The following is a 25,562-nucleotide window of genomic DNA, read 5'->3' as shown; positions in this document are numbered from 1 at the left end:
ATGGATATTTTAGGGTCATCTTTGGCTTCTTATTTGTAATATAATAGTTCTCAATCTTCTGGTAAAAAATAAAAAATGAGATAGTAATAATATTCCTTGGTATTTTTGATAAAACCTCTGTATATTATTTCATTTACAAGTAAAGGCTAATTTTCATGTATTAATTTATAAAGATGATGGTCAGTTAAATCCAGCTTTCTTCTAACTTGCCCTGGCATTCTCTACAGTTAACTTTATTGGACTTTTTTTCCCCGTATTTATAAAATGAGAAGTTTATCTCTGTTAACTTTAAGATTTTTCAGCTCTAAACTTTTTATGTCTCTGTGGAATGAATATGTTGAAGTAATGATCATCTTTTTAAATTAATTGATTGATTTATTTAGTTATTTAATTTTTGAGATAGGGTCTCACTCTGTCACCCAGGCTGGAGTGCAGTGGCTCAATCATGGCTCATTGTAGCCTTGACCTCCCTGGGCTCAAGCCATCCTCCCACCTCAGCCTCCTGAGTGGCTGGGATTACAGGTGTGTGCCTCCACACCTGGCTAGTCTTTGTATTTTTTTCTGTAGAGGCAGGGTTTCGCCATGTTGCCCAGGCTGGTCCTGAACCCCTGAGCTCAAGTGATCTGCCTACCTAGGCTTCCCAAACTTTTGGGAGTACAGGCGTGAGCCACTGTGCCAGCCTGAAATAATGATCTTCTTTTCTTTTGTTTTGGTTTTATGAAACCTAATAGAGCTAGACCATCATCAACTTCCAGAACATTTTAAATTTTATTTTTTCATTTATATTTGGCTTTGTTCCAACTAAGATTTTAATTCATTTACAAGGTGTGTACAGTAAAATATCAGAAAGTAAGTTGGAACCATGTAAGAAAAAAGACACAAAACTAGGAAAGTGGCATGGAGCTAGGAGTGAAGTTGCTGCTCAGTTTACATGTATAAAGTTCTGTGTGGACTTAAGCTCCTACTTCAGTCATTTATTGTATGACTTGGACAAGTTGCCAAACATCTCTAATATTCATTCATATTTGTAGGGTAAAAGGATGAGTAATATGTATCTTTAGTGTATAGAACATTTACAGGCACTCAGTAAATAGTACTTTTTTTTTTTTTTTTTTTTGCAAAAGTCGGGGATAGGAAGACTTGGATTCAAATTCTGATTTCAGCAACAACATTTGCCAGCAGATTGATTTTGGTCAAATTCATAGTATAGCATAGTGTTTATAATACGGACTTTGGAGCCGGAATCTCTGAGTTCAAATACTTGCTCTACCATTTTATTATTATAAGTCCTTAACCTCTCACCTCAGTTTCAATTATATAAAATAAAATAACATTTATAATATATTTCAAAAGGTTGCTATGAGGATTAAATATGTTAATAAATTAAAATAGAAGTGTCTGATAGCATTTACTAAATGTTTCATTTACTGAATTGTTTCATTTATTCCTTAAAACAACTCAGCTCTATTCTCGGAGCTGTTACTTGCAGCTCAGTGTTGTTATAAGGAATAAATGAAACAAAAAGTACTTAACATAGTGCTTCCACATACGATATCACAAGCTGGTAACTACTATTTTTGTTATGCATTGTCTGAAGATAAGTCACAAAGTTGGTTCTTAGCTTTCAGGTAACTAATAGTGAAGGGAGAAAAGCAACCACTTAAAGAATTTACAGGCCGGGCGAGGTAGCTCACACCTGTAATCCTAGTTCTTTGGGAGGCAGAGGCCGGTGGATTGCTTGAGCTCAGGAGTTCGAGACCAACCTGGTCAACATGGCAAAACCCTGTCTATACAAAAAATTTGCAGGGCATGGTGGTGCGGGCCTGTAGTCCCAGCTACCTGGGGGGCTGAGGTGGGAGGATTGCTTGAGCCCAGGAGGTCGAGGCTGCAGTGAGCCAGGATCGAGCCACTGCATTCCAGACTGGGTAACAAAGTGAGACCCTGTCTCAAAAACAAAACAAAACAAAAAAGAATTTATAGTTTCCAAGGTGAAACAAACAAACCAGCTGCTTAGGAAAACACAGCTGATTTTAACATGTTCTGAGGAGCACAGTTTTTCTTGCTGGTACTCATGAAGAAAACATCTTACTTCATATTTAAAGGTATTTTTAATGTGAATAGAGTCAAAATAATTTATAAAAGTGGTCTTTGGGGTCCAGATTGATGTGTTCTAATTATGAGCCTCTGTGATCGGACTTAATTCAAAGATAGATTTTTGAGGGGCTAGAGGAATGGATTGAACTTTAGGAATTTCTCTATGGATATTGTTTCTCTTCTTTGTGCTTTTGAAATGGCAGTGAGTGAGTCTGGCATTGGTAGGTGATGCTCACACTTATGCATTCCAGTGATAACTTTCCTCAAGTTCAAGACTGTTTTGGAAAATTTCTGCATAACTTTGTTGAGTTTTAGAATTATGTTTGCAGTTAAAAAATTTATTTTAATTGTGAAATACCAAATCTGAAGTTGTATTTTAATATTCTTTAAGCTATAGAAGTCAGCACAACAGTTAATTTTTCCTTAGTATTAAACATTCTTATATCATAGTGTAAAAATGAGAAATTTGGAATATTTCACTTTTATTTACTATGTTAAATGCTCCATTCCTTCTCCCCACCAGGCACACCCACATAAAAAAAGATTTTTGGAAAGATGTTATAGGGCAGAGTGTGTTAAGAGATGAGCCGGGCATAATGGCTCATGCCTGTAATCCCAGCACTTTGGGAGGCCAAGGCAGGCAGATCACTTGAGGTCAGGAGTTTGAGAGTAGCCTGGCCAACATGGTGAAATCCCGTCTCTACTAAAAATACAAAAATTAGCTAGGTGTGGTGGTGGGTATCTGTAAACAGCCTGGCTAACTTGCAAGGCTGAGGCAGGAGAATCGCTTGCACCCGAGAGGTGGAGGTTGCAGTGAGCCGAGATCGCACCACTACACTCCGGCGTGGGTGACAGAGCAAGCCTCTGTCTCAAAAAAAAAAAAAAGAAAAGAAAAAAGAAAAAGAAATGAGTAAGAACTCTGACCCAGAGGCTGGCGCAGTGGCTCACGCATGTAATCCCAGCACTTTGGGAGGCTGAGATGGGTGGATCACTTGAGGCGAGAAGTTTGAGATGAGCCTGGCCAACATGGCGAAACCCCATTTTTACTAAAAATAGAAAAATTAGCCAGACATGGTGGCACAAGCCTGTAGTCCTAGCTACTCAGGAGGCTGAGGCAGGAGAATTGCTTGAACCCAGGAGGTGGAGGTTGCAGTGAGCTGAGATTGAACCACTGCCCTCTAGCCTGAGTGAGACTCTGTCTCAAAAAAAGTAAAAAAGAAAAAGAAATCTGACCCAGTAAATCCAAAGGGTTGTTTTTTTCCTCAATTCTAAGAGTATTCCCCAGTAAGGCTATCTGGGGAATACTCTTAGAATTGAGGAAAAAAACAACCCTTTGGATTTAAAAGCTAAAAACTCAGCTCTACTGTCAGCAATGTGACCCTCACTCTTAGGGATACTATGATAATTGCCATAGTATTTGTTAGATTCCAGTTAAATAGTTGATGTGAGAGTATTTTGGCAGGGAAACCCTCTATAACAGTGTGAGATGTGAAATTAGCAAAAATAACTCAGGCAAAATGTAGACTTTTTCAAAAGCCAGAAAGTTTTCATAACTTGATCAAAGGAAGGGTTCAGATGAAATGAATGTGGGACACCAGAGTGCCCTAATATTCTTCTTCTTAGAAAGGATGGGTTTTCTTTCAAAAGGGAGGCTCTGTCAAGGAAATCCATATATGTTATCTTTTCACTAACAGCTAAATTAACTTTGTAATATACTTTGGCAGTGTAGCGTTCATGTTTGGAATTTATTTAAACCATGTCAATGTTTAAGTCAAAATGATCATAGATATTTTAACTATATTCTAAAATATATATGTTCACATAAATAATATATATACAACATAGTGCATGTAAGTATATAAACATTTTCTTTCAGAATTCCAGAAAAGGAAAATTAAGAACAAAAGGAGTATTATTCTATAGAAATGGATATGCTGCAGGTTTCGGGGTTCATTGTGTCAAATCCTTGTTTACTGTGAATATGCTTTTCATTTGAGGGAATGCTTTCACGTTTTTCAGATTATTACCCTTTGGTTATCATTACTATGCAGTCTACTTTATAGGTCATTTGTGTCAAATGTTAAATTTTATATTGTCTTTCTCTTGCTTCCTGGAAGATTTTAATGTGCCTCTTCTAGATACTTGTTGAGATGTTTTTGGTAAACATGAACAGATTTTAATGTTAGCCTAAGAACACGATGAAGAGAACTAAGTGCTTACCAAAAAATTAGCCATGTAATATATATTTCAAAATCATATATAGGAGAATACCTCATCTATTAAGTCTGCAGCACCGAACTGCAGGGAGTATAAAAATGAATGTTGAGATGAGAGTCTACTAGCGAGTCTCAGTATTTCACAGACAAACATACATTTAGTAATTCTAAAACAAGTTAGATATTCATCTGTGCTATAGGCCAGTAATGACCCAAATGCTATGGGAAAGTTGTTCTAGAAGGAAGAAACTCTTTTCTAACCAGGGACTTTCAGAATGTTTCTTAGGTAGGGAAAGAGGGATTTTATTGGGCTTGGAAGAATGGGTTTGGCTTCAAAAGACAGCTTTGAGAAAAGATGGCATTTAGGCAAGAGGTGCTTGAATAAGAGCTCCAAATGAAGGAAGTGGAAGGTATATTTGGAGAATAGTGAGCAGAACAGTTTGGGTGGAATATGAGAACTGTAGGCTGGAGGACTAGAAACTGGGGGCTTGAAGTGGGTTTTAGCCTAGGTTGTGGAGGGCTTTGAGTGGCAATCTGAGAAATCTAGATTCTAATATTTCTTTTTCTTATCTTTTTTTTTTTTTTTTTTTGAGACAGAGTCTCGCTCTGTTGCCCAGGCTGGAGTGCAGTGGTGTGATCTCAGCTCACTGCAACCTCTGCCTCCGGGATTCAAGCAATTCTCCTGCCTCAGCCTCCTGGGCTGCTGGGACTACAGGCACCTGCCCCCACATCCGGCTAATTTTTGTATTTTTAGTAGAGACGGTGTTTCACCAAATAGGCCAGGCTGCTCTCAAACTCCTGACCTTGTGATCCGCCTGCCTCAGCCTCCCAAAGTGATGGGATTACAGGCGTGAGCCACCACACCCAGTCAGTATATTTTGTTTTTGCGTTAAACTTTAATAATGCAGTGGTTATTAGTCCATTTATGTTTACATTGGTATGAAATATTTGAGAAAAATCAGAGAAGACACTCCATATGGTTTCAATTAGAAAATTCTTTGAGTAGCTTAGAATAGAACTGATGAAAAGTTTGGCCTGAAGTATAGCTTTTTTAAAAAATTATTTATTTATTTATTTGTTTTTTTGAGACAGAGTCTTGCTCTGTCACCCAGACTTGTGGGCAATGGCGCAATATCTTGGCTCACTGCAGCCTCCGCCTCCCAGGCTCAAGCAGTTCATGCCTCAGCCTCCCGAGTAGCTGGGATTACAGGCATGCGCCACCATGCCTGGCTAATTTGTGTATTTTTAGTAGAGACAGGTTTGCCGTGTTGGTGAGGCTGGAACTCCTGGCCTGAAGTGATCCACCCACCTCGGCCTCCCAAAATGCTGGGATTACAGGTGCAAGTCACCACGCCCAGCCTGAGAAAGGACAGCTTGTTTTGGAGACAGAGTCTCGCTCTGTTGCCCAGGCTGGAGTGCAGTGGTGCCATCTGGCTCACTGCACCCTTTGCCTCCTGGGTTCAAGTGATTCTCCTGCCTCAGCCTTCTGAGTAGCTGGGGCTACAGGTGCGTGCCACCACGCCTGGCTAATTTTTGTATCTTTAGTAGAGATGGAGTTTCACCGTGTTGGCCAGGCTGGTCTTGAACTCCTTACCTCAGGTGATCTGCCCGCCTCGATTTCCCAAAGTGCTGGGAGAAAGTATAGCTTTTGAGCATCAGTTAATGATGTAGAGACGGAACACACATGAAACTGAAGAATGTTTTTATAAAGCAGCAGTATATCATTTGCTTGATCACTTCGGAGTCTCTTATTTCAGTTTCTCTCCCAGGGCCAGTGCTAGCCTGCATATATTTGATACATTCATTCTAGATAGGCAAGAAGTTCAGCAACTTTTGGAGAAGCATTTTTCTGTCTTGCATCTTGCTGTTTGGAAAGGTTATAAATCTCAGCTGAGAGTAATTGGGATAATCCTTGCTACCATCCAGACTGGCAGTATGTTTCATATAGCCCTGAGTGTAGCAGGAGCCACTATAGAAAGCCATTTCAGGGTCATACAGAGTCTTTTCAGTTCATGAGATGTAGTTTTCAAAGGCAGTGAATGTTCAATAACACCACCACCAAAATTTTACTAAATTAAAAGAGTTGCTTGAAAATGCTTTTCATAATTTTCACAATGGGGCAGATGATTTGATGAATTAATTTTCTTACAAGGTTAATGTCCCCTTAATCTCTATAGCTAGAACTGGTAACTTTTAAATGCAGTATGTTGCAGAGTAATTTCCTCATATTCACAGTTCATACATATATAATTCACACACTATCTGTATATATATACATACTGCTTTTATTTAGTTCTTTATGATCCTTCCCTTCTCCTCCCCTTCCCTCCCCCTTTCTTCTTCCCTCTCTTCCTTTCTTTTTTTTTCTCTCCCTCCCTCTTTTCTTTTCTCTTATGTCTTTTAAAAAAATTGCCACTTAATATTTAAGATGTGATTACTTAGAATAATAACTCTCCTTTCCTTAAGGATTAATCGGTTCTTTCAAGTGCTTGGAGCTTTACGTATGAAAAGCATAATATAAATGTGTTGTCAGTATTGTCATAATGGTAATGATGACCACATCAATTAAAACCATCTGTTTTCATCCTAATTTTCTGTTATGTGGTTCTTAGGTTCAGAATTTAACATTACGCAGCCAGAAGTTGGGTGTATTATCTAGCTCACAGAATGGTCCACCAAAAAGCACTAGTCAAACTCAGTCATTGACAATTTGTCATAACAAAACAACAGTGACCAGTTCTAAAATCAGCCAACGAGATCCTTCTCCAGAAAGTAATAAGAAAGGAGAAAGCCCAAGCCTGGAATCACGAAGCACAGCTGTCACCCGGACATCAAGTATTCACCAGTTAATAGCACCAGGTGGGATAAAACTTTTGTTGAAAATAGTTGTATTATTCATTTTCTTAGCAGACAGAGCAAAACAAAGGATGTTCATGACTTGAACAGGAGTGACACCTTTAAAACATTTTAAAATGTGAATTTTATAAATTTAATCTTAATGTGTAGCTTGAAAAGAGACAAAAAAGCCCAACAGATAAAATAAATTGTAACAATATAATACGTTTTTTAAAATCAAATTACATTTGATTATCATCTTTAAGTACTGGTCTCTCTTTATATTGATAAAACTTTCTATCTTTAAAAAAAGATTTGCCTGTAGTTTATTTAATATACTTCAGTGGGATAATTTTTAAAGCTTTTAAAAAAGCAGTATACTATTTTGTTTAAAGTTGTTATCAGTGGGAGAAATTTGTCACTTTGAAACATAGGATTATGCATAATTATTTTCCTTATGTTGTTGCCTTTATCTGCCTTTGATTTCATCTCTGAGAGGATCATCTCAGGCAATCACCTGAGTCACTGTCATTCTTCTCAAGCTTTGAATTCTACCTGTGCTTCCTTTACTTTATCCAGATAATCTTGCCTCATGGTTCTCATACTGAAAATGTGGGGGCCATCCAGAGTGAGCTTACTGTCTCTTCTGTTCATCTCAGAATTTCTCAGGATTGACTTTTGTTTACTTTTAATAAGATAAAGAGTTACATGTATTCTTAAACTTAGCAGCATTTGCCCCTGTTATTGATCCTACCTTTTTTTTTTTAATTTCCTGACCTTCTTTAGAACATAATTGTTACAGCGTCTTTTATCTTCTCATGCTAGACCTTTTCCTTTGTTTCTCAACCATAATTAGGTCTCCCTTATTCTTAATGTAGCTGCATAGTTTTCTAAATCACTATAACTATATATTGTTTGAGTGTGTGTGTGTGTGTGTGTATGTGTATGTGTGTTGCACTGGGCTATACACCTTATAAATGTTTCATTAAAAAAAAAATCTGGCCGGGTGCAGTGGCTCACGCCTGTAATCCCAGCACTTTGGGAGGCTGAGGTGGGTGGATCACTTGAGGTCAAGAGTTTGAGACCAGCCTGGCCAACATGGTGAAACCCCATCTCTACTAAAAATATAAAAATTAGCAGGGCATGGTTGGTGCGCACCTGTAGTCCCAGCTACTTGGGAGGCTGAGGTATGAGAGTTGCTTGAACCTAGAAGGCGGAGGTTGCAGTGAGCCAAGATTGCACCACTGCACTCCAGCCTGGGCGACAGAGCAAGACTCTGTCTCAAAAACAAACAAACAAACAAAAAACTTCCTTTGTTCCAGCAACCTCATCGGGTAAGCATCTTTTTTCTGTCCTTTTACAACGCTGCTTTGCTTTTTAAAGACTTGTTTTATACTTAGGTGTAAGTGTAAAATATTCCACTTAAACCTATTTCACTTCTCAAGTTTCCTGTGTTAATACTGCCAGCATTCTCTACATCACTGAATCTCAATACTGTGGCATTGTCTGATTACCCTAGTTAGAAATTTCTCCTACCTCTGAACTTTTATGGTCCCTTCTGGTTCTTTTTCTTTTATAGTTATTTATAAACTGATCTTAGCTTGTCTGCTAGATAGTAAGCTCCTTGAGGGTAAGATAATAATATTGGGCATTTATGTATGTGTGAGGCACTGTGTTAGTACTTTACATTAACTCTTTAATCCCTTTTTGGATTCATCTTTTCATCCTTGTATCTTGACAGCACTAAGTTGTATCTTATATGTACTTACGTATGTTAGGTAGGAGGTACATATTTGTTGGATTAATAGTTCTTTTTTTTTTTCCCACTTGGATTTTGGAATTATTGCAGTCTTTCTTATTGGTACTAATTAGGTATCACTATACTTAGAATTGTTAAATCTGAATCTTATGTAAGTAGGCTTTGATATAATGTATAAATTAATAAATATATTCAAGCTGGGCGCGGTAGCTCACATGTATAATCCCAGCACTTTGGGAGGCTGAGGAGGGCAGATCACCTCAGGTCGGGAGTTCTAGACCAGCCTGACCAACATGGTGAAACCCCGTCTCTACTAAAAATACAAAAATTAGCCGTGCGTAGTGGCCAGCACCTGTAGTCCCAGCTACATGGGAGGCTGAGGCAGGAGAATTACTTGAACCGGGGAGGTGGAGGTTACAGTGAGCCGAGATCGCGCCATTGCACTCCAGCCTGGGTGACAGAGCAAGACTCCGTCTCAAAAAAAAAAAAAAAAATATATATATATATATATATTCATAGTATAGTTAGACACGAATTCTTTTTTTTTTTTAAACCTCTGTGTGCTAGGTGCTGCTCTCCGTATGGCATAAAAGCTGGGTTTTTACACTACTGTACAGAGTATTCTCACCCTCAACCCAGCATCCAGCTAGTTTTGACAGTGTGGAGCAGTGGTGACCCATGGTCCTTAGGATGACTGCTCAGGGACAATTTCTAGTGATTCTTGCAGTTTTGATAAATTATAATGAAAGGTAGGTTGATTTTTTTCTAAAGAGAACGTTACTTTCAGAGAAAGCCGGGAACTCTTTCAGGGTTAGTTCAAGCAAGGAAATCTAGTTTTGGATTTTTCAGTCCCCCTTAACTCTCAATATCTAGTTCTGAATTGCAGCTTATTCTCCCCTCTTTCATTAATAGTGTGATAATATGCTTATAGTTTGCATTCCTCTGATGGTCAATATCTTGTGTAAGTATGGAGGAAACCAGTAAGCCAAAACCACCAGAGTCTCAGGTCAGTTTTAATTCCAAATTCAGATCTTACATGTACTCCAATTTTCCTTGATGTTGTTGATTATAAACAAACCACGCAGAAAATCCTGAACTACTTAAAAGTTTCTTAAGCCTTACACTGCAGTTATTCAGAGCCATTCATATCTTCTATTAAGGCTATAGCTATATTTTTCACCTTTTTAGTTTTTCTGCTTTTATTGTTAAGAAGTTAATCTTGGCCTGGCGCGGTGGCTCACGCCTGTAATCCCAGCACTTTGGGAGGCTGAGGCGGGCAGATCATGAGGTCAAGAGATCGAGACCATCCTGGCCAACATGGTGAAACCCCGTCTCTACTAAAAATACAAAAATTAGCCAGGCGTGGTGGCGCCCGCTTGTAATTCCAGCTACTCTGGAGGCTGAGGCAGGAGTATCGCTTGAACCTGGGAGGCGGAGGTTGCAGTGAGTCGAGATCGCACCACTGCACTCCAGCCTGGCAACAGAGCGAGACTCCATCTAAAAAAAAAAAAAAAAGTTAATCTGAAGCGAAGATATTTTGAGATATTCTCAATTGATTATTTGTCCTCAATTAGAAAAATGTTCCTTCAAGTCATTTTAAATGTAAAAAAATCTACTTGTATTCTAATGTAGTATAGTCTAATAATTATTATAGTATACATGGTTATTGTTTGCTTATATGTATTTTTAGGGTGCCAAAGTAACTTGGTTTTCTTTATCATTTCTTTTTGAAGGTGGAGTTTCCACTTGATACATAGTAAATTCTATTTTTAATATGTAAAATAAGGTCAAACTTTAAATGTTTGGAAATATGAACTGTATTAGAGCTGAAGTTTTTCTATCACAGTTTTTAGAGGTTTTATGAAACTAGCTTAATTGGAAAAAATATATACTGTTTTTTTGTAGACATTAATTCATTGTGTAGTGAGAAGGTCCTGTATTAATTAATCTGCTCAGCTGCCGTAACAAAATACCATAGACTGTGGCTTAAAGAGCAGAAATTAATTTTCTCACAGTCCTGGAGGCTGGAAAGCCCAAGATCGAGGTCTGGCAGTGTTCAGTTTCTGGTGAAGGCTCACTTCCTGGCTTGCAGATGTCCTCACATGGCCTTGAGTTTGTGGTGGATGGAGGGAGCAGAAGCTCTCTGATGTCTTTTCTTAAAAGGGCACAAACCATGTCATGTCAGGGCCCCACCCTATGACCTCATTTAACCTTTGTTACTTCCTTAGAGGCCCCATCTACAAATACACATTGGGAATTAGGGCTTCAGCATACGAATTTTGTCCCACAAACATTCAGTCCATAACAGGGCCCTAGACTCAGTTAGGATCATAGGTTCTTTTAGACCTAATGCTGTCCTTAATAGCCAGATGATTTCGGGCAAGTCACTTAACTACTCAGAGTTTCTTCATCTGTCGTATGTTGGATTGGTATAGTACCCTATCACCTTCATGGGGTTGTTGTAGTTAGTGGGTGAAATAATATGTGTTACTGTAAATAATAGAATTATATATATATGTGAGAGATGTCAGCCATTAATTCTCTGAATATAAAGCCATCCTGACAATAAGATGTTTTTTAAAATCAGAGAAATTAACCAACATGATAGGATTTTTTTTTCCAGAGCACTAGGTCTTTTCTTTTACAGAGGTATTGCTTCACATAGCCACCTAATTATTCTGTAATATATGTGCTTATCAATTGGTCTTATGGACTAAAAATAAACACACTTTGATTTCTGATCAAAGAAAAATGTAATTTAGATGAAAGGATAGATTGCTAATCTGTTGAATTGTCACAGCTCTAAGATATAAAAAGATTGCTTACTTACCAGAGCATAGAAATATTTGTTATTCTTTTTTTTTGAGATGGCGTCTCCCTCTGTCGCCCAGGCTGGAGTGCAATGGCACGATCCCGGCTCACTGCAACTTCCGTCTCCCGAGTTCAAGCAATTCTCCCACCTCAGCCTCCTGAGTAATAGCTGGTATTAACAGGCGTGTGTTACCAAGCCCGGCTAATTTTTGTATTGTTAGTAGAGATGGGGTTTCACCATGTTGGCCAGGCTGGTCTTGAACTCCTTACCTCAGGTGATCCTCCCGCCTCAGCCTCCCAAAGTGCTGGGATTACGGGCATGAGCCATTGCGCCCAGCCAGAATTGTTATTCTAGTAGATATAATATCCATGGTACTTCAAGAGTATGGTAAATTTAAATTAAAGCTTTACTTACAAAATTGAATTGAAGTGGGCCCTTGCTGTTATGCTTGCAAAAAAATCTATTTACTTATCTGTAAGAGGGAAATAATAATACCCACCTATACCACAGGCATTTTGTAAGTATGAATGAGAGACACATGAAAGCACTTTCAGCCCCTTGGATGAAGGGCACGCTGTAGAAATCCAAGATTTTGTTAATTTACCCTTTTTGAATACTGTTTAGCATAGTCTATATCAACACAATTTTAAAAGACTGACATAAAATTTTCAGTCTTAGTGTGAAGTACTAGCCTAGATACTATATGAAAATTATTTTGTTGACTTGATTTCCTTTTTTTTTTTTTAACAATTAGTGGATATTTATTGAACTTTCTAAATGCCTCTTTTTTGGATGTTAATCAGATGTTAATTTCTTTAAAGGATTCCAAAAATTTTAAATAATAACCAAATGTGAAAATTTTTTTTTTTTAAGTTGTGGAAAGTTTTTATAAAGTTGTCACAAATGTGGTTGAACACAAAAATAGATGTAAGGTATAATATAGTCTTTCTCCTAATATTCCAAGGTTAGGAAAAAAAAATTGCCCTGTTTTTAAATCTGTGTTAAATGTGTGTGATTTTTACATGATATTAACATTAAGCAGTTGTTTCAGTTTATCTTCTTGTGAACTCAGTTTCCATTCTTACTTAGGGAGGATTTCATCAGCATCTCCCTTTCTATAAACATGTGCCACCAGTTTGCAGAAAAGGCATAATGATGGGGGGCTCCCTACCACTTGACTGTGCTAATCTTATATATATTTATTCCTGTTGAGTGGCTTCTTTGTGGAGAAAACCTCATACTGTCACATCAATTATTGAAGTTTTTTTTTGGTGAGGGAAAAGGGTTAACAAAATCCCTTATTTAGGTAGCATGGGCTTCTGATTGTCTCATTCTCTGCAAGCAAAACTAGTGTTTTCCTAGATTTGGAATGGCCCCTAAATTTGAGTTCTTAGTTACAGTGATTAATTAACTGTGCTACAGGATTCACACATGTCTTTTGCTTAATCACATTAAATTATTATACAAAATATTTTCTCTTCCTGGGTCAAATGATATATATACCCTCATCTCAGCTCAAAAATGGAAACTCATTTGGGAAGCTTTATAAGTAATTACCCTATTAGTTGGAAGCACGTTTAGATATGGATTAGAAAGGATGAGATCTTTATTTTATGAATTTTAATATAGTATTTTTATGATTTTGAAGTTATCTTTATATATGTTATACTTGTTCTATGATGATACTCCTCTTTTCCTGCGAAGAAGAAATTCAAGTGTATAAACTTTGCTAAAAGTTAATGTAGATATTCAGGTGACCTATAAAATATAATAAGAACAAACCATGTATAGATTCAGATTATTAACTTTTAGGCAGTTTTCTTTTAGAACTTATCACAGTACAGTGTATTTTATGATATTTTCTAGTTTTTCAACTATAAATTGTCATTAAATATTCAGGCCAGGCGTGATGGCTCACGCTAGTAATCCCAGCACTTTGGGAGGCTGAGTTGGGAGGATCACTTCAGGTCAGGTTTCAAGACCAGCCTGGCCAACGTGGTGAAACCCCGTCTCTACTAAAAATACAGAAGTTAGCTGGGTGTGGTAGCGGGCATCTGTAATCCCAGGTACTCTGGAGGCAGAGACAGGAGAATCGCTTGAACGAGGGAGGTGGAGGTTGCAGTGAGCTGAGATCATGCCACTGCACCCCAGCCTGGGTGACAAGAGCAAGACTCTGTCTCAAAAAAAAAAAAAAATTTTTTTTTTTTTCAAATTACTCGTTTGGAAAACTTGTAATAGAATTCTGATGATTATGACCTTCTGATAATGAACACTTTTTCCTTTAGAGTGATTTAAAAATTTCTATATTTTTGAAATCAATACTAATTGTCATTTTTTTCTCTCACAGCTTCATATTCTCCAATTCAGCCTCATTCTCTAATAAAACATCAGCAGATTCCTCTTCATTCACCACCTTCCAAAGTTTCCCATCATCAGCTGATATTACAACAGCAGCAACAGCAAATTCAGCCAATCACACTTCAGAATTCAACTCAAGACCCACCCCCATCCCAGCACTGTATACCACTCCAGAACCATGGCCTTCCTCCAGCTCCCAGTAATGCCCAGTCACAGCATTGTTCACCGATTCAGAGTCATCCCTCTCCTTTAACAGTGTCTCCTAATCAGTCACAGTCAGCACAGCAGTCTGTAGTGGTGTCTCCTCCACCACCTCATTCACCAAGTCAGTCTCCTACTATAATTATTCATCCACAAGCACTTATTCAGCCACACCCTCTTGTGTCATCAGCTCTCCAGCCAGGGCCAAATTTGCAGCAGCCCACTGCTAATCAGGTGCAACCTACAGCACAGTTGAATCTTCCATCCCATCTTCCACTTCCAGCTTCCCCTGTTGTACACATTGGCCCAGTTCAGCAGTCTGCCTTGGTATCCCCAGGCCAGCAGATTGTCTCTCCATCACACCAGCAATATTCATCCCTGCAGTCCTCTCCAATCCCAATTGCAAGTCCTCCACAGATGTCGACATCTCCTCCAGCTCAGATTCCACCACTGCCCTTGCAGTCTATGCAGTCTTTACAAGTGCAGCCTGAAATTCTGTCCCAGGGCCAGGTTTTGGTGCAGAATGCTTTGGTGTCAGAAGAGGAACTTCCAGCTGCAGAAGCTTTGGTCCAGTTGCCATTTCAGACTCTTCCTCCTCCACAGACTGTTGCGGTAAACCTACAAGTGCAACCACCAGCACCTGTTGATCCACCAGTGGTAAGCCCTTGGAAGCTCTTTGACTTTCTTGCTGAACTGAAAGTAAAAACTATTTTTTCCCACACTATGTTTTATTGCAAGATCTAAATGCCTATGAACTAAAAAAGCTTGAAATTTCCATGTGTCAGTGTTCTGACAAACATGCTATATGGGCAAAAAAAAAAAAAAAAAATGCCATTGTTTGTTTAGTGTGGTTGCATGCTTTATAATTTGTGATGGTAATTAAAGTCCCTCGTTAATTTTATTACTATTTAAACAAATCCATCTGCTATCTTTACAGAGTTGATTTTTTTTCCCCAAGGGAATGCATTTGAACCAGTGTCATCTGCACAAAGTTTTTTCTCTTAAGGTGATTATCCTTCATAGATCCCTTCTGTTGGCTTGTATGTTCTCAAAACGTATGGTTTATCTAGCCTAACCCTTTTAGTTTTATGCATCCTAGAGTCTTGGGCTTTTAGGGGATTTTGTTTCAAGTTGGAGATATGCTTATATGATGTAGTTTTTTGGTAAAATTATACTTTGTAGTTGAAATTTTGTAAAAAAAAATTATTCTAGGAGAGAGTCCAGCTTTGCCAAAAATTTAACTGTAGGCCATCTTATAGAATTATTAAACTTAATGGTTTGTTATTTCTACTAAGGAAAAATATGTACTTAAAATATTTCTCACTTAAAAATGTCAAAAAATCTTGGTAGATGAATTTAATACTGAGGATGAAAAAATCCATTTAGAGGAGTAAAAGTTTTGAATAATTGAGATTGTAGTGGGATTTTTAAGAATAAACCTCTAAAAACAATTGTTGCCTAGAAAGAAAAATTATCTTGAAAAATACTTTTCTTTAAACATTCTCTAAAAGACATTTTAAGATTTATAAAACTGAAATAAGGTCTCTAATTGTTTAGTCAGAAGGATCAAATTCATAATTTGTAACTGAGGAGAAGAATCTTCCTAAAGGGAGGTTTTGTATTACACCTCATCCAAGAGATTTTTTCACCTAAAAGCTAATAAATATTAGCTCAGAAAGGAGTTTCGAAGTATTTTTTATTATTAATACTTGTTCTTTCTTTTCATACTTGGATTATCCTCAGTGTTCTTTAATGAAAAGTATTTTGGTTCTCATGATACAAATGTATAGATTTTTGTATTCTTGTCATTCTGACTGATCTTAATAGGCACAAAGAGATTGAATTATACTTTCTGTAAATTTTTATTAAAAGCAGAACTTGGCTGGGTGTGGTGGCTCACGCCTGTAATCCCAGCACTTTGGGAAGCTGCGGTGGGCAGATCACCTGAGCTCAGGAGTTCGAGACCAGCCTGGCAAACAGGGTGAAACCCTATCTACACAGAAAAATACAAAAATTACCCGGGAGTGGTGGCCATGCCTGTAATCCCAGCTACTCGGGATGCTGAGGCAGGAGAATCTCTTGAACCTGGGAGGTGGAGGGTGCAGTGGGCCGAGATTGCGGCCTGGGCAACTGAGTGAGACTTTGTCTCAAAAAAAGGAAAGAAAAATTTTTAAAAAGTTTATCATTCAGTTATCATGTCTATATTTTCTTTCAATAGATTTTTGGAGTTTACTATAGATATTGTAACAAAAACGGGTTTAGGAAGCATACAGCACCTTCAAAAAATTTTTAATTTAAATTACTTTCTCACTACCTAGTTCAGTGATTTGGTTTTTAACCAGTAAAAAATAAGGCAGTTTCCAGGCAGGGCATAATAGAAAAGAAAAAAAATACAATTTAAAAATAAAAACAAAAAAATAAAACTTCTTTATAGTCCTTATATATTTTTAATTGTTTATGTTAGGGGAAGCTATAGAGGAACAAATTTGGGATACAAATATAAGGCTGGGTGTGGTGCCTCACACCTCTAATCCCAGCACTTTGGGAGGCCAAGGCAGGTGGATCACCTGAGGTCAGGAGTTCAAGACCAGCCTGGCCAACATAGAGAAACCCATCTCTACTAAAAATACAAAAATTAGCTGGGCATGGTGGCGAATGCCTGTAATCCCAGCTACTTGGGAGACATAGGCACAAGAATGGCTTGAACCTGTGAGGCAGAGGTTGCAGTGAGCTGAGATCGTACCACTGCACTCCAGCCTGGGTGACAGAGTGAGACTCTGTCTCAAAAAAAAGAAAAAGAAAAAATATATATATACACACATATGGAGCATAATACTTTGAAAACTAAAGCCAAAAATATTTTGTTGCTTCCTGCACTTCTACCTTAAAACATTTTTGGAAGTTTAAAAAATGATATTAATAACTTTCTCTGCTATCACTGATATGGTTATAATGCTTGCTATGGATATTTCCATGTTACCTTTCTAAATATTTTTTAATCTTTTACCTTTCTTTGAGTAACATAGCTCTTTAATAATTTATTAAGCTTGTTTTTTTATTACCTTTGACCAAATGTGTTATTTTTTCCATTCAAACACATTTCTTCACAGGTTATATTTTTCTGGTTGTTTCAAATACTTAAAGGTAGAAAGATGTATTTTTTAAGAGATGTGGAAATTTGAAAGATAAGGGTGAATTTTCAAAGTAAAATCAGTATGTTTTTTAAGATACTTAAGAATTAAAGTTTTTTGTTGACATTTGGATATAAGTATGTTGAGGGTAGATAATTTAGAACTAATAAACAAATATTCCTCAGTTTATTTAGGAAAGGGAAACAGATGGGAATATTGGACTTTATTGAGGTAAGTTTGGCAGTCTTTGTTATTTTTAGAATAGTTATAGTTATGAGCTAAACAGTAATTGTGATGTGCAGTTTCCTAATGATCTTGTGAGTGAGCAAAACCTCCACTTTGCTTTTTTCAACATTTTAATTGTTGAACATTTAGATTTGTTAATGCTGATTGTGCCAGATGTCTGTGACAGATTTGTTTTTGCCTACTTCTTTTATTCATGCACTTACTTCGCCTTTATATGAGAGTTCTGGAAGTACATATAGTTAGCTTTAAGTATAATGAGTGGAAAGTATTTTACAGTATTTGATGGATTATTTCAAAATATGCTATTTGTGTTATGGCTCTTTTCATTCTTTAAACTCTTGTTTTTAAAAATCAGAATTCTATGTATGATCAAGCTTTGATTTCTTAAAAGATACTCTAGCAGATGTTTGAATAACATGTAACTGCATTAGGATTAAAGAGAGTTTCAGCATTTTAAGCAAAGATCATGTTCTTTGGAAGAAAAGTACTATCTATTATACTGAAGGAATGCTACATAGATAAAATTGAACTGGTCGATAAAACCATACTTGTTTAATTATCTCTGAATTAACATCTCTGACACTAAGGCAAATTAAAGTATTCACTGTGACAGCACTTACCCTTGGGGACTAGATTTTTTTTCTTAACCCCCCAGACACTTTTTAGAATGATTTTACCTATATTGGGCATTATCATCATTTAAAAAATTGTTATTATCATGAACCGATGTAGCAGGTATAATTGTTGCTCCGAACAATAACAAATGACTGCTTTCACGTCTGAGATTCAGGCATGAGGCACAGAATCTCTCTTAGTGAAACTGGTTTCCAGGTGTAGGGTTGTGAGCAAATAACTTTAAAAAATGTTGCCTACTTTGTAGCTGATTCAGATCACAGTTCTGAATTTTATATTTGGTATAATATTATATTTGATATAAAATTATCCAGTAACAGGAGAATTTTAAAGTTGTACAAAAGACAAAAGAAGATGTTTTATTCTTAGTGGAGCCTTGGAAAGATTTTTATTTTATTTTATTTTATTTTATTTTTGATTGTCACCTATTGTTACCTTTATAACTTACTGTTATATCCTTATAGGTGAAACTTGATTGTCCCTTTTACAACACATGGGTTTTGCTGGTTTCAGAAATCCTGATCACTTTTATGTATAATTTTATATACTTTAAAACATCAGACTTTTAAAATAGTTTGATTAAAAATGTACACAATATTAGATGTCGCTGAAAGGTTTCTTGTGAGTGTTGAAAGTTTGTTTGTTAACATTTGTGGGGCTAGGTGTGCGGTGGCTCATGCCTATAATCCCAGCACTTTGAGAGGCCAAGGCAGGAGGATCACTTGAGCCCAGGAGTTTGAGACCAGCCTGGGCAACATAGTGAGACCTCATCTCTACAAAAAACATTTTAAAATGAGCTGGGTGTGTTAGTGAACACCTGTGGTCCCAGCTACTCAGGAGGCTGAGCTTGGAGGTCAAGGCTGAGTGAGCCATAATGGAGCCACTGCACTCCAGCCTGGGCAGCAGAGTGAGACCCTTTCTCAAAAAACACTTTTTTAATGGGAAGATTAGTCAGTGTGGTTAAATAAGATTTTAAAAACTCATAATTTTTGTAAACTTAAGTAATAAGCTTTATAGATAAAAGAAGGGAAATGAACTCTTATGGCTTTATTTTTAGTAATCATTTTTCATAAATAATGGTTAAGTAAATAATAAATGATAACAAATTAAATTAAAATACCCACGTCAACCTCTAGAAGTATTCTTTGAAATGGAAACATTAATAATAAGGTATTGGCCGGGTGCCGTGGCTCACGCCTGTAATCCCAGCACTTTGGGAGGCCAAGGCAGGCAGATCACGAGGTCAAGAGATCAAGAGCATCATGGCCAACCTGGTGAAATCCTGTCTCTACTAAAAAGTACAAAAAATTAGCTGGGCATGGTGGCACGCGCCTGTAGTCCCAGCTACTCGGGGTGGCTGAGCCAGGAGAATCGCTTGAACCCAGGAGGCAGAGATTGCAGTGAGCTGAGATTGCACCACTGCACTCCAGCCTGGCAACAGAGCGAGACTCCGTCAAAAAAAAAAAAGTATTTCTAGTTACATAGCTCCTTCTCAGGGTGCCTTCGATTCCATTTTCCTTTTTCTTTTTTTTGAGATGGAGTCTCACTCTGTCACCCAGGCTGGAGTGCAATGGCCTGATCTTGGCTCACTGCAACCTCTGCCTCCCAGGTTCAAGTGATGTTCTTGATTCAGCCTCCCAAGTAGCTGGAACTACAGGCGCCCACCACCATGCCTGGCTAATTTTTTGTATTTTTTTAAGTAGAGGTAGGGTTTCACCATGTTGGCCAGGCTGTTGTGGAACTCCTGACCTCCAGTGATCCACCCACCTCAGCCTCCCAGAGTGCTGGATTGCAGGCATGAGCCACTGCACCTGGCCCCATTTTCCTTCTTAGGTATAATCTTTACAATTGGATAACAAGGTGGTTAAGTTATAGACTTAAAAACTTTCTCCCATAAGTATGGAACATTATAAAAAGAGTAAAAAATAAGGTGTCAAAGAGCTTAGGCTGTGTGTGTGTGTGTGTGTGTGTGTATTTCAAGGAAAGATATTTTCTGTTTGCATATTATATATAAAGAGTCATTAGATTGTTGAGTAGAACAGAAAAGGAGAGATATAATTGCGTATCTTTTTTTGTAGATTCTCAGATGTTACTTTTTATAATTTAATCTTTAAATTACATAATAATGGGGAAGAGCCTGGGATAGAATCCTACATGTCCTAATATAATGTGTCATTGTGGGAATTCACTTAGTGTGCTTATGAAAAATGTTAGTATCTGTTTTGATTCATGACAATTAGAAGTTAACAAAAACAGTTGAATTCCCAAAATTGTTATTTTATTTGTATTTTTAAATTATCGAAATAAAAAATACGTTCAGACTTGACTACCATCTTTTTGGAAACCTTGGTGATTTTTGGTCTAGATACTGATCCACAGCTTGCTTTCAGTCAAATATTATCAAGAAATATGAAAAACTTCATTCGAGCAATTTTAAAGTTTTCCTTTCAGCCTGTTAGAGTAGTCATTTTTGCCTTGTTTTTAAATTTAATACACATAGAATTTAATTTTCTGAAATTAAGAACACCTGATAAAATATAGTTTTGGAAACATTTTAAGGCAGTGTGGTTTGTCATTGCAGGTTTATCAGGTAGAAGATGTGTGTGAAGAAGAAATGCCAGAAGAGTCAGATGAATGTGTCCGGATGGATAGAACCCCACCACCACCCACTTTGTCTCCAGCAGCTATAACAGTGGGGAGAGGAGAAGATTTGACTTCTGAACATCCTTTGTTAGGTGAGAAAATACCAAAATTTGTGGGAATTTTTCTATTTGATAAATGTTAATAATAGGAAAAGTTGATTTTTTTCCCTCTCCTCCTTTCACCCTTTTTGTAGCTGGAACTACAGGTGCACACCATTACACCTGGCTAATTTTTTATTTTTTATAGTTGACGAGGTTTTACTATGTTGCTTAGGCTGGTCTTGAACTACTGGCCTTTAGTGATTCTCCTGCCTTGGCCTTGCAAAGTGTCAGGATTACAGGTGTGAGCCATTGCACCCAGCCTGTTTATTCACTAGAGATGATATTAAACGAATTTGTTATGGTAGTTAATTGTAACAAAATACAGATTTGAGTTTAAGGTTGTTTTTTGAGACAGGGTCGGTCTCTGTCATCCAGGCTCAATCATAGCTCATTGTAGCCCCTATCTCCTGGGCTCAAGAGATTCTTTTGCCCCAGCTTCCAAATAGCTGGGTCTACAGGAACCTTCCAGCACACTTGGCTAATTTTTTATTTTTGTAGAGATAGGGTCTCATCCCGTTGCCCAGGCTCATCCCAAACTCCTGGGTACAAGTGATCCTCTTGCCTCGGCTTCCCAAAGTGCTGGGATTACAGGTGTGAGCTACCATGTCCAGCCTGGAAAATTCTTTAATAGCAGGGAAGCTCAATAGCTTATAAATTGTTCAGTACCATCCAGATGAAAACCTATCATTTCAGGCTTCTAATTTTTAGTGGTTTGTGCAGACATGTTTCATATGCTCATTCACATTCATGTATCAGTCTATTTCTAGTTTAAAAATTAGAATAAATGAAAATTCTTTCAAAAGATTTAAATTATACTTTCCAAAAATCATGAAGCATTCTAAGCCATATATGATATTCCTCACAATTGTTTGTGATTCAGACTGAGTAAGTGCTTTTAGACATGGATTAAAAAAATTCTTACCTGGACTTGTTGGTGCATGCCCAGAGTCCCAGCTTCGTCAGAGGCTGAGGTAGGAGGATGACTTGAGCCCTGGAGTTTGAGTTCAGCCTGTACAACAGAGCAACACTCTGTCTCTTAAAAAAAAGTTCTTGTGCTTAACCATTCAAATTCTTATTCACTATTTCAGTGCTGTTTATGAGTTCAAACAAATATCCTGTATGTGCCTCCTCACAAAGCTACTGTGTATTCTAGGTATTTTACTAAACACAAATATTTCATGTTATTTTTTAAAATTTATGAATGTTAGGATTAGAGGTTGGCACACTGCTCACTGTTCAGATCTTTTCTGCTGCCTATTTTCTTTCTTTTTTTTAAGAGATAGGGTCTCACTATGTTGCCCAGGCTGGCCTCTAACTCCTGGGCTCATGTAATCCTGCCTCAGCCTCCTGAATAGCTGGTACTATAGGTGCTCTCCACCACGCATGGCTTGCTGCTTGTTTTTCTGTGGTCCAAGCTAATGATGGCTTTTACATTTCTGAATGATTGAAAACAAAAGAAGAGTAATAGTTCATGTCATGAAAATATATATAAAATTCAAATTTCGTTGTCCATAAATAAAGTTCTGTGAAACATAGCCACACACTCATTTGTTCAGATATTATGGCTGCTTTTTACTAACCACAGAGTTGAATAGCCATAGAAACTCTACAGCCATTTATGGAAAGTTTGCTGACCCCTGATCTGAATAATACTAATCTTGGTTCCGGCTTTGTTGTACGTATTCTGTTCTACTGAATATCTTATTGCCCTCATGATCATTTTCAGTTAAGAAGGACTACTACAACAGGCATGGAAACAAACTCTTATGGGACACTAACCCTGTCTGCTGTCCAGGCGACCCTTGCCCTCTGCTTTCTTTAGCGTGCCATATCCCCTTCCCTTCTTTTCTCTCAAGCTGCTATTCCCTCACTACTATTGCAAATCTCTAGAGAGCATAAAAGGGGAAATTTAATTTTCTTTTATCTTTTCCTCCTCCTGAAAAGTAGAAAACAGTTAGTCAATAAACTTATATAAAATATTTAAGGTGAGTTTTATATTATTGTTTTTTTTTTTTTTTTTTGAGATGGAGTCTGGCTCTGTTGCCCAGGCTGGAGTGCAGTGGCATGATCTCGGCTCACTGCAACTTTCGCCTCCTGGGTTCAAGTGATTCTCCTGCTTCAGTATCCTGAGTAGCTGGGATTACAGGCGCCTGGCTAATTTTTGTATTTTAGTGGACACGGGGTTTCACTATGTTGGCTAGGTGGGTCTCGAACTCTTGACCTTAGGTGATCCACCCACCTCGGCCTCCCAAAGTGCTGGGATTACAGACATGAGCCACTGCGCCTGGCCTATTATTGTCTTTTTATTAAAGTAATACCTCATAAGACTTAAGAAAGTTTATAGTATTAAATCTTTGTGGTTTACACTGAAATGGATTTATGTTGCTGCGGATTAACTGGAGTTTTGATTTAAAGGCAGAAATGTAAGTTTTATTGCTAATCTGTCATGAGATTAGAGTTACCAAAAAAAAAAGTCAGTTTTATTGAATAGCAAACTTACATTTTAGTTGTGATTTAATTACAAAATAAGCATTACTAATAGTACTTGAAGGAAGTTTAAACATTTCTGAAATATTGGAACACAAGAATGTCTTTCCATGTTTTTCTCAGGAATGTAGTCTGAGATCCTGACAAACACATCTCTCTGGCTAAATTGTCAAAGTACAATGTAGACTTGAATCTTCCTATAATTTACCTCATACTTATTACTCTTCTGTAATATTTGAGGGGGAACTAAAGCACAGGTTGATTTTTTTTTTTTTTTACAGTAACTCATCAAATCTTGAAATAAACTAACTTGCAGAAATAGACTTGTTTCCATCTGAGATTCAGTTGTTATAAATCTTTAAAATTTTTTGAAAGTAAAAAGCATCTATACAAAAAGGTAGAAAAATCTCACATCTCTTGCTCAGTAAATGATACTGAGAATAGACAGATTTGTGGCAAAATTTTATCAGTTAGAACTTGGGTTTTCTCTCATACTTCTCTTAAATCTAGAGGGCGTAATAATTGTCTTTCTCTTCTATTGTAATACATGAGTGTTTCTCATGTTTTCGATTTTTACAACTTATGTAAATAGCTATTACCATCTTCAAAAAGTTAGTAATTTATAGCTCTATTTTGAACAAAACTTAGGACTATAAGTTTGGCACATTTATGCACATGATCTAGATATTAATTAGAACATACAGCAAGCATTATTTCTTGAGCAAACCAAATTATACTTAGTGCAGCTTTATATTTTAAAAGTAAAGTATCTCTTATCTCTAAATCTGTAAGGGACATTAAAATTTTAATTTAGGTTTCAGTTCTCTATAGATTTATTTTTTCCATTCTATAGAAAAGTGCCTTTCAGTCCTACTTCAGAATTTTTAAATCTTTCATCCTTTGTCCCCTAGAAGTATGTATGAAGATTTGGTATGTGAGATAGGATTTTTGTGAAGTTCCTTAGTTTCATAATATGTTTGTACAATTGTGTATTTGTTCCTAGAAATCAGCACATTAACATTTTCTGCTGATTTTCTTTTCTTTTCTTTTTTTTTTTTTTAGCTTTTTATAGATTGTGTGACTTTGTGTGACTTTAGACAGGTTTTCCAGTACGGTTTATTTTGGTGGATTATTTGGTGAAACTAGGTTAATTTATGGATATAACTGCTGTGAAGGCTGGGTATGGTGGCTTATACCTGCACTTTGAGAGGCGAGGCAGGAGGATCACTTGAGTCTAGGAATTCCAGACCAGCTGGGTGGCTTATACCAGCACTTTGAGAGGCTGAGGCAGGAGGATCACTTGAGTCTAGGAATTCCAGACCAGCTGGGCAACAAAATGAGACCCCATCTCTACAAAAATCATTAAAAAAAATTTATCCAGGCAGCCAGGCATGGTGAGTGGCTCACACCTGTAATACCAGCACTTTGGCAGGCCGAGGCGGGTGGATCACAAGGTCTGGAGATAGAGACCATCCTGGCTAACACAGTGAAACCCCGTCTCTACTAAAAATACAAAAAATTAGCCAGGTATGGTGGTGGGTGCCTGTAGTCCCAGCTACTCGGGAGGCTGAGGCAGGAGAATGGCATGAACCCGGGAGTCAGAGCTTGCAGTGAGCCGAGATCATGCCACTGTACTCCAGCCTGGGTGACAGAGCGAGACTCCGTCTCAAAAAAATAAAAATTTTCCAGGCAGGCATGGTGGCATGCACCTGTGGTCCTAGCTACTCAAGAGGCTGAGGTGGGAGAATCACCTGAGCCTGGGAGGTTGAGGCTGCAGTGAGCCTTGATCATACCGTTGGGCTCCAGCTTGAGCGACATGTACCTGGTCTCCAAAAAACATATAAATAAATAAATGTACTTATTCTGTGGATTTCATGACCCCATTTCATTTAAGCATACTTTCAAAGTACTCCACTGCCCCACATATACCATTTGGAATATATAAATAGGAACATAGGGGATTTAATAGCTTAAAATTAAGAAACATCAAAACAAAACCAAGCAACCATTTTAGTATAAATTATTCGTAAGTTTATATCTTAAAAC

The 25,562-nt window shown here is 37.4% G+C and overlaps 2 protein-coding genes across 44 annotated transcripts in view; one reads left to right on the top strand and one right to left on the bottom strand.

Annotated features, from left to right (window-relative positions):
• The window catches only part of PHC3 (polyhomeotic homolog 3), an 84,301-nt gene that overhangs the window by 37,837 nt on the left and 20,902 nt on the right, over positions 1 to 25,562 (top strand). For 25 of the 43 annotated variants that reach the window (XR_010155382.1, XR_010155381.1, XR_010155380.1 and 22 more), the window contains 3 exons: positions 6,923 to 7,169; positions 14,064 to 14,932; positions 20,867 to 21,020. Coding sequence is in view for 25 of the 43 variants with exons in the window: in XM_063806386.1 (XP_063662456.1) it covers positions 6,923 to 7,169; positions 14,064 to 14,932; positions 20,867 to 21,020 (1,270 nt within the window). In the remaining 18 variants the exon portion in view is untranslated. Of the gene's footprint in view, positions 1 to 6,922; positions 7,170 to 14,063; positions 14,933 to 15,233; positions 15,282 to 20,866; positions 21,021 to 25,562 lie in introns of all 43 variants that reach the window. The other 18 variants (XR_010155379.1, XR_010155376.1, XR_010155372.1 and 15 more) reach the window with 1 other exon arrangement.
• GPR160 (G protein-coupled receptor 160) overlaps positions 21,952 to 25,562 on the bottom strand; it is an 80,867-nt gene continuing 77,256 nt past the window's right edge. The window contains exon 6 of the transcript XR_010155064.1: positions 21,952 to 22,465. The gene's annotated coding sequence lies outside the window, so the exon portion shown is untranslated. The remainder of the gene's footprint in view (positions 22,466 to 25,562) is intronic.

This window comes from Pan troglodytes, chromosome 2 (genome assembly GCF_028858775.2).
Source record: "Pan troglodytes isolate AG18354 chromosome 2, NHGRI_mPanTro3-v2.0_pri, whole genome shotgun sequence".
NCBI lineage: Eukaryota > Metazoa > Chordata > Mammalia > Primates > Hominidae > Pan > Pan troglodytes.
This window is presented reverse-complemented; position numbering and strand designations above follow the sequence as displayed.